Here is a 9,865-nt window from a genome sequence, read left to right on the forward strand (position 1 = left end):
AACACACACACACACACACACGTATATATATATTAATTCTCTTGTGCAACCATAACCATCACCTCTATCTCCAGAACTTTGTCATCATCCCAAAGTGAAACTCTGTACCTATTAAACAGTAACTGCTCATTTTCCCTCCCCCATTACCTCTCTCTGTCTGTGTAATAAATTTACCTCTTTGAGGTGCCTCATATAAGTGGTAGCATACAATATTTGTCCTTTTGTGTGTGGTTTATTTCCCTTAACATCATGTTTTCAAGGTTCTTCCATGTTGTAGCATGTGTGAGAGTTTCATTCCTTTTCATGGCTGCGTAATATTTATTGTATGTATATACCATATTTCATTTATCCATCTTCATCTGCTGATGAACACATGGGTTGTTCCCACCTTTTCACACTTGTGAATGGCACTACTTTGAACATTGGTGTACAAATACCTCTTATAGTTCCTCCTTTCAATTCTTTTGGGAATATACCTAGGAGTGGAATTGGTAAATCAGATAGTAATTCTATGTTTAGCTTTTTAAAGAACCGCCAAGCTTTTTTCTACAGCAGCTGTGCCATTTCACATTCCCACCAGCAGTGCACGAGAACTCCAGCTTCTTCACATCCTTGCAGAATGCTTGTTGTTTCTGTTATCTTTTATTTTTGTTTTTTGTTGATAATAGCCATCCTAGTGGGTATGCAGTGGTATCTCAGGTGGTTTGATTTGTATTTCCCTGATGACTAATGATGCTGAGCATCTCTTCATGTGCTTACTTGTTGTATATATTTTTAAAATGTGATTTCTAGTTTCTCACTTGATCAGCAAATACATGTTGGCTGTAACTATTAACTTGGCATCCACAGCTTTCCCCATTAAAATTTTTTTTTTTTGAGACGGAGTTTCACTCTTATTGCCCAGGCTGGAGTGCAGTGGCAAGATCTTGGCTCACTGCAACCTCTGCCTTTCAGGTTCAAGCAATTCTCCTGCTTCAGCCTCCTGAGTCGCTGGGATTACAGGCTCCCACCACCACGCTTGGCTAATTTTTGCATTTTTAGTAGAGACAGGGTTTCCCCATATTGGCCAGGTTGGTCTCGAACTCCTGACCTCAGGTAGAGTCCACTTGCCTTGGCCTCTCAAGGTTCTGGGATTAGAGGTGTGAGCCACTGTGCCTGGCCCTCATTAATGATTTTTAATAAATATGCTGATTTTTCTCTCTTTCTTTCTCTCCTTAAGATGGCTCTGAGCAAATCAATGCATGCAAGAAATAGATACAAGGACAAACCTCCTGACTTTGCATATCTGGCATCCAAATATCCAGATTTTAAGCAGCATGTTCAGATAAATCTGAATGGAAGAGTGAGGTAGGTAACAGATGAAAAATTACTGTATTATTCTTGTGTGATTCAAAGGGACACAATAGAATAGAAAGTCCTCCTGAATGCTAATCTTAGACATTTGATTAAACTTCCCATGCAACCTTCGACAAATCACTTAACCTCTCTGAGTCTCAGCTTTTTTTTTTTTGAGTTGGAGTCTTGCTCTGTAGCCCAGGCTGGAGTGCAGTAGCATGATCTCAGCTCACTGCAACCTCCGCCTCCCAGGTCCCGGTTCAAGCAATTCTCCTACCTCAGCCTCCCAAGTAGCTGGGATTACATACATGAGCCACCATCCCCAGCTAATTTTTGTATTTTTTAGTAGAGATGGGGTTTCACCATGTTGACCAGCCTGGTCTTGAACTCCTGACCTCGTGATCCACCTTCCTCGGCCTCTCAAAGTGCTGGGATTACAGGTGTGAGCCACTGTGCGTGGCCAGGTCTCGGCTTTTTAATGTATACCATTAGAGGAATGGACTAAATACTTTAAAGTTTCCTGCTGGGTTAAAAAAAAAAAAACTTGTCTTAATGTCTACATTATTGCTTATTCTACAGAAATCCCAGAGTCACTGCAGAGACAGGACTGTTCTCTTTGTGATCTAAAACTTAGTCACCAGTGGGATCTAAAGATATTTTAATAAGTGTGTGTTTATTTTAATGTGAGGCAGGAAAATAATAACCAGGACATCAGAACTGATTTCACAGATATTACTTCAAATGTTACTAAATTTAAGAAGTTGATTTATTTTTATTTATTTATTTTGTTTTTAGAGGTAGTGTCTTACTCTGTTGCCCAAGCTGGAGTGCAGTGGCATAGTCATAGCTTATGACAGCCTTGACCTCCTGGGCCCAAGCTGTCTTCCTGCCCCAGCTTCCCAAAATAAAAATAGCCAAGTGTGCCCTAACATGGTTAGCAATTTTTATTTTTATTTTTGTAGAGACGAGGTCTTGCCGTATTGCCCAGGCTGCTCTCAAACTCCTGGATTCAAGTGGTCCTCCCTCCTTGGCCTCCCAAAGTTCTGGGATTACAGCCACCACACCAAGCCAGAAAGTTGATTTTTAATTTTTTATTATTTTTTATTTTTTTGAGATGGAGTCTCACTCTCACTCAGGGTAGAGTGCAATGGTGCAGCCTCAGCTCACTGCAACCTCTGCCTTCCAGGTTCAAGCGATTCTCCTGTGTCAGACTCCCGAGTAGCTGGGACTATAGGTGTTCACCAGCACACCTGGCTAAATGCTAGGCTTAACATTTTGAAAATATAGAAATTTTTTAAAAAATGTTTGACAAGGTATAGTGGTGCACATCTTTAATCCCAGCGACTTGGGTGGCTGAGGTGGGAGGATCATTTGATCCCCTACAGTGACCACAGTTCACTGCAGCCCCAGCCCCAGGAGTTCAGGGCTGCAGTGAACTGTGATTGCACCACTGCACTCCAACCTAGGCAACAGGATGAGACCCATCTCTAAAAAATAATGCTTTACGAAATTTGGAACTTTTAAATAATATTTCTAACTAAGTAGACTGAAATATACAGAGGACAATGAACTTAGAGAATTTCAGAGGATCCATGAATGCCTTGAACACAATTTGATAAAAATACTATTTGTGGGCCAGGCACGGTGGCTTATGCCTGTAATCCCAGCACTTTGGGAGGCCAAGGCGAGTGGGGTGGATCACAAGGTCAGGAGTTCGAGACCAGCCAGACCAACATGGTGAAACCCTGTCTTTACTAAAAATACAAAAATTAGCCGGGTGTGGTGGCACACACCTGTAATCCCAGCTACTTGGGAGGCTGAGGCAGAAGAATCGCATGAACCCAGGAGGTGGAGGTTGCAGTGAGCCAAGATTGTGCCACTGCACTCCAGCCTGGTGACAGAGTGAGACTCCATCTCAAAAAAATTTATATATATACTATTTGTGTCTGATTTTTTTTTCTTTTTTCTTTTTTTTGTTTTGAGACAGAGTCTTGCTCTGTCACTCTGGCTGGAGTGTAGTGGCATGATTGGCTCACTGCAACCTCTGCCTCCCATGTACAAGCAGTTCTCCTGTCTCAGCCTCCCAAGTAGCTGGGATTACAGATGCGCACCACCATGCCCAACTAATTTTGGTATTTTATAATAGAGACAGGGTTTTGTCATGGTGGCCAGGCTGATCTCAAACTGCTGACCTCAAGTGACCTACCTGCCTCAGCCTCCCAAAGTGCCAGGATTACAGGCGTGAGCTCCTGCGCATGGCCAGGCTCCACTTTTAATTCTAGTTCTCTTGCTATTTTCAGCACATCTGCAGTTACTTCCTATGCTGAAATTTTGAGCCCATCAAGCTCATCCATGAGGGTTGAAATCATCTTTTTCATATTCCATTAATATTGATAATGACTTTCTCTCATCAATCCCAGATGTTCTTTTATTTATTTATTTTTTGAGACAGGGTCTCACTCTGTCACCCAGGCTAGAATGCAGTGGTGTAATCTTGGCTCACTGCAGCTTCGACCTCCCCAGGCTCAAGTGATCCTCCTGCCTCAGCCTCCTGAGTAGCTGGGACTGCAGGTGTGTGCCACCACACCCAGCTAATCTTTTGTTGCTGTTGTTTCACCCAATCTGGTCTTTAGCTCCTGGGCTCAAGAGATTGCCTCTCTCAACCTCCCAAAGTGTAGGGATTACAGGCATGAGCCACCATGCCTGGCAAATCCCAAGTGTTTTTAATGGCATCTGGAATGCTGAATCTTTTCCAGAAGGTTGTCAGTTCACTTTGCCCAGATCTGGCTGAGGAATCACTGTCTATGGCCTTAAAATGTTTTTTAAATAATAAGACATGGGGCTGGGTGTGGTAGCTTATGCCAGTTCATGCCTATTATAAAAATAAAATTTTAAAAACTGAGAAAAAAGAAAAGACCTGGAAGTCAAAATTACTCCTGGAATGATTTTAGAATGAATGTTGTATTAGCGAGTGTGAAAAGAACATTAATCTTGTACATCTACATCAGAGCTCTTGGGTGACCAGGTACATTGTCAATGAGCAATAATAATTGAAAGGGTTTTTGTTGTTGTTGTTTGTTTCTTTTGGTCAGGGGGCACTTTCCAGCAAAAACCAGAGAGCCTGCTAGACAAATTCTAAAAGGGTTGTAACACTTGCGTCTTTTCTTTTCCTCCTAAGCAGTAGTTCTCAACAGTGGGCTTAAAATACTCAGTAAACTGTGCTGAAAACAGATGTGCTGTCATCCGGGCTTTGTGGTTGCATTTATAGAGCAGAGGCAGAGTAGATTTAGCGTTAACTCTCAAGGGCCCTAGGATTTTCACAATGATAAATGAACACTGACTTCAACTTAAAGTCACCAGCTCCATTAACCCCTAGCAGGAGAGTCGACATGTCCTTTGAAGCCAGGGATTGACTTCTGTCTACCTATGTAAGTCCTAGATGGTGATGTCTTCCAATATAATGCTGTTTGTCTACACTGAAAATCCGTTGGTTAGTGTGTAGTTAGTGTAGTTGCCTTCATCAGTTGTCTCAGCTATATCTTCTGGATAACTTGCAGCTTCTATGTCAGCACTCACTGCTTCACCTTGTACTTTTATGTTATAAAGATGGTTTCTTTCTTTCTTTTCTTTATTTTTTATTTTTTTATTTTTTGCTTTTTTAAAAAATAAAAAATACATAAGCATATTTTTTTTTATTTTTTATTTGAAATGGAGTCTCCCTCTATTGCCCGGGCTGGAGTGCAGTGGCGCGATCTCAGATCACTGCAACCTCTGCCTCCCGAGTTCAACTGATTCTCCTGCCTCAGCCACCCGAGTAGCTGGAACTACAAGCGCGTGCCACCATGCCTGGCTAACTTTTGTATTTTTAGTAGAGACCAGGTTTCACTGTGTTAGCCAGGATGGTCTCGATCTCCTGACCTCGTGATCCACTCACCTTGGCCTCCCAAAGTACTGGGATTACTGTACAGGTGTGAGCCACCACACTCGCCAGCTTCTTTCTTTAAATCCCGCGAACCAACCTCTGCCAGCTTCCAGCTTTTCTTCAGCTTCCTCACCTCTCCTAGCCTTCATAGAATTGAAGAGAGTTAGGGCCTGGTTTTGGATTAGGCTTTGTCTTAAGGGAATGCTGTGGCTGGGATCTATCGAGATCACTAAAACTTTCTTTGTATCAGCAAGAAGTCTGTTTTGCTTTCTTATCATTTGTCTGTTCACCGGAGTAGTACATTTTTTTTTTCTTTTTTAGAGAGAGGGTCTCTGTCACCCCAGGCTAGAGTGCAGCAGTAGGATCATAGCTCATTGTAGCCTCAAACCCCTGGGCTCAAGCAATCCTCCCACTTCAGTCTCCTGAGTAACTAAAACAAGAACAAACACACACACACAAAAACACTCAAAAACCACTGATCATAGATCACCACAACAAAGTTTGAAGTATTGTGAGAATTACCAAAATGTGACATAGAGATATAAAGTGAGCATGTGCTATTGGAAAAATGGCACCAATAGACTTACCAGATGTAAAATTGCCACAAACATTTGATTTGTTAAAAATACAGTGTATATCCCACACCCCCGCTAAATACATGTACCTACCATGTTTCCACAAAAATTGGTAAATATTGACGGGGCACAGTGGCTCATACCTATAATCCCAGGACTTTGGGAGGCCTAGGTGGGCGGATCACTTGAGGCTAGGAGTTCGAGACCAGCCTGGCCAACTTGGTGAAACCCCATCTCTACTAAAAATGCAAAAATTAGCCTCCCAGCTACCCAGGAGGCTGAGGTATGAGAATCGCTTGAACCTAGGAGACGGAGGTTACACTGAGCCAAGATTGCACTGTTGTACTCCAGCCTGGGCAATAGAGCGAGACTCTGTCTCAAAAGCAAAAAGAAAAGAAAAGAAATTAAAAGTAATCTTTAAAAAGTTTTTTAAAAAGATTTTGTTGCAGGGAAAAAGAAATGTGTCTGTGAAGGTATGGAAGAGGATATGGCAGTTTTGAGGAGAACCTCCTTTTTTTCTTTTAGTTGGGAGCAATGTGAGCATATTTATTGTTGGCAACCTAGCGTGGTTAGAAGGGACCTATGATAAACGGAGCAGAGAGGAGTTGCACTCTTGGTGTAAGTGACCTGCCGGCTCCCAGAAATTTTCCCCTTCCTGCTTGCTTGGGTAGGAGTTATTCATGATTGTCTACACTGGTAGAATATTCTTTGTTTTTCCAGTGGCTTTTTTTTTTCTTTGACAGTCTCACTTTGTCACCCAGACTAGAGTTGCAGTGGTGCGATCTCAGCCACTGCAACCTCCGTCTCCAGGTTCAAGCGATTCTTGTGCCTCAGCCTCCTGAGTAGCTGGAATTACCGGTACATGCCCCCACACCTGGCTCATTTTTGTATTTCGGGATTTCGCCATGTTGTCCAGGCTGGTTTCGAACTCCTGACCTCAAGCGATCCACCCCTCGGCCTCCCAGAGAGCTGGGATGACAGGTGTGAGCCACTGCGCCTGACCTACAATGACTTTATTTAACTCTGTGAGTTGTATTAAAGAATCACCAAAATGTAAACTCAGCAAATCATGGAAAAGAAATGTCAGACAAAACATTAGGCCTTTGGTGGGTTAGAGTGTCACTTTTTTGCTTAACCCCTAAGTGTTCTCTTAAGGGAATCAGGGGTATTGTGGAAAGAGGGGACATTTCTAAGTTAGTCTTCTTAAGCATCAGTCTTGAAGTTGCCCCTTCCAGCTCTGAGATTTTATGTGATTTTCTCAGCTTTACTGAGACCGAGTCCCCTCACCTGAAAAGAAAGGATAAGAGGACCTCCTCGGATGGTTGTCACAAAGGTTAGCAGTGATGCATGTACAATGACTAGCATGCTATAGACACTTCGTTCATGGAAGGTGCTTGTGCCTGGCATAATTAAGGTGACAAGGATTGTTAGTGTGATATCTCTGTCTATCTTCCCTGCACGTGTCACTGCTTTGTTATAATCATATCTGACCATTGCAATTAGATTTTAGTTTGTGTTTTTTCACAATAATCAGTTCCATAGGGACAGCCTCCAGCTTAGTTCAGCTCTGTCAGTTGAGCTTGAATAGAATGTGACATTTAACTGATTTGTTTTTAAGCCAAAGACCTAGCATTGAAGGGCTTTGTCATACTGGGTAGACTGTACCATTTTTAGCACTTCAGTGACAATCTAAAGACTAGAAACTAACCTTGGAGTAATACTGGGAGGTTTTTTGACCTTTGTTTTGTTACATCGGGTTCAGCTTCTACAGGATTAGAATGATTGTTATTTCAACCATGGATTACAGAAATGTTCTGTTCAGAATCTATCTATAATGGTAATACTGTATTCGTCAGTGGCAGAACAGGAGTCATTCTGGGGAAATTGGCCATGAGCCTGTTGACAATAGCCTATTTTGGGAAGCTGGTTGTGTTAAACAAACAACAAAGACTGAAAATGAATAAATTGTTGATTTTCACGTGAGAGCTAATTTTAGTTGCTAGGCCTCCCTGTGATCTTGGAAATGAGAATGAAAAAAGATCTTGCCTGTGTTCAGGATTTTTGAATGTCCCAGGGTGCTAACATGACCTATATACTTAACTAGTGAAGTCGAGTGACTTGACTTTGTCCTACAAAAGGATTTTCAACACTCAGACTAGTGTCTGCATCTTTTTAGAAGTAGAAAATATACAACGGAGTCTAAGAATCAGCTCTTTATTGATGTTCATTTGATTTCCTTCAATTAAACTAGCCTCTGCTTAATGTCTTGTGCTTTTTGATGATTAGGATGTCATGCCTTGTGAATAAATTGTGTGCTCTAGTTCATCATTTTATTTATTTATTTATTTATTTATTTATTTATTTATTTATTTTGAGACGGAGTTTCGCTCTTGTTACCCAGGCTGGAGTGCAATGGCGCGATCTCGGCTCACCGCAACCTCCGCCTCCTGGGTTCAGGCAATTCTCCTACCTCAGCCTCCTGAGTAGCTGGGATTACAGGCACGTGCCACCATGCCCAGCTAATTTTTTGTATTTTTAGTAGAGACAGGGTTTCACCATGTTGACCAGGATGGTCTTGATCTCTTGACCTCGTGATCCACCTGCCTCGGCCTCCCAAAGTGCTGGGATTACAGGCGTGAGCCACCGCGCCCGGCTAGTTCATCATTTTTTTTTTTTTTTTTTTTTTTTTGAGACGGAGTTTCGCTCTTGTTACCCAGGCTGGAGTGCAATGGCGCGATCTTGGCTCACCGCAACCTCCGCCTCCTGGGTTCAGGCAATTCTCCTGCCTCAGCCTCCTGAGTAGCTGGGATTACAGGCACGTGCCACCATGCCCAGCTAATTTTTTGTAGTTTTAGTAGAAACGGGGTTTCACCATGTTGACCAGGATGGTCTCGATCTATTGACCTCGTGATCCACCCGCCTCGGCCTCCCAAAGTGCTGGGATTACAGGCGTGAGCCACCGCGCCCGGCTAGTTCATCATTTTATAAGCTGAATATGTGTATATATTTTTGAATAACCAGAATTGTTTATGTAAGCAACAACTCTCTTTGAAGGCCCTTGGAAAACATTGTTTGTATTGTTCTCTTGCCCAAAATGTCTATTGAAGCTGTATGATGAGAGCTACAGCACTGTCTTTTGGTGCTTGCTGTCACTGTGTTATGGAAAGCAAGTATTCTAGAACCAAAGACCCGTTTTCCTTTTTTCAAAAAAGGAATTGTTTTTTACTATACAGACATTATAGACCCCTTAATGGGAAAATTACAGAAATATACTTTTCCTAACTACATTTATAATGGTAACGTCACATACCTACAAAAAGTCAGAATTCTTTCATCCTAAAAGATGGAATGAGTCTGTAATCTCATCTTTCTAAGCCCTTGTCTTTATTCGTGTATAAAGTAATTTTTGTGGTTGTAATTGTGGTGTACATACAGTCATTCGTCTTCTCCCCCTTTTGACATTATACTGTAAGCATTTTGCATAAAGTTACAGAAGCGATAATGCACCCAAGAGAATACAGTGCAGTCATTAAAAAGAATGAGACCGGGCTGATCCACATAAACTTGTATAAAGAGAGTTTATATATTTGTTAAAAAAAAAAAAAGAGGAATTATGTGATAAAATGTATTTAGGTAATACAGAAATGTGAGGTGAATGGAAGCCTCCACCCCACTCATCTACCCACCTGCATATATATCCAGAGTCGCCTCTTACCCTTCCAGACTTCTTCCTCTGCATGTATTTATACAGGGTCTTTTGTTTTGTTTTTACAAGAATGTAATTATAGTGTACGTATATACTTCTCTCTTCAACTTCTCTTTCAAACGCCTGTATTGAGTAGAGCCCAGTCTTATTCTTTATTAACTGCACGGGATTTTCTCGTGTGGATGTATTATAGCTTATTTAACCAATCCCACATTGATTACTTTCAGGTAGTTCCAAAATTTTCTGTAGTACAAAACTTATATTTAACAGTTCTCTTTTATCAGTGGACTTTTTTTTTTTTTTTTTTTTTTTTTGAGACGGAGTTTC

General features: G+C 41.6%; 1 protein-coding gene and 1 non-coding gene across 3 annotated transcripts in view; one reads left to right on the forward strand and one right to left on the reverse strand.

The window, feature by feature from the left end:
• The window catches only part of METTL16 (methyltransferase like 16), an 81,585-nt gene that overhangs the window by 6,589 nt on the left and 65,131 nt on the right, over positions 1 to 9,865 (forward strand). For both annotated transcript variants that reach the window (XM_017541625.2, XM_017541626.2), the window contains exon 2: positions 1,220 to 1,347. In XM_017541625.2, the coding sequence (XP_017397114.1) occupies positions 1,220 to 1,347 (128 nt within the window). The remainder of the gene's footprint in view (positions 1 to 1,219; positions 1,348 to 9,865) is intronic.
• On the reverse strand, positions 4,427 to 4,490 carry LOC119473170. Its single transcript, XR_005202374.1, has one exon. It is a non-coding gene; the product is annotated as a U7 small nuclear RNA (small nuclear RNA).

The sequence above is a fragment of the Cebus imitator genome, unplaced genomic scaffold (genome assembly GCF_001604975.1).
Source record: "Cebus imitator isolate Cc_AM_T3 unplaced genomic scaffold, Cebus_imitator-1.0 Scaffold136, whole genome shotgun sequence".
Lineage (NCBI taxonomy): Eukaryota > Metazoa > Chordata > Mammalia > Primates > Cebidae > Cebus > Cebus imitator.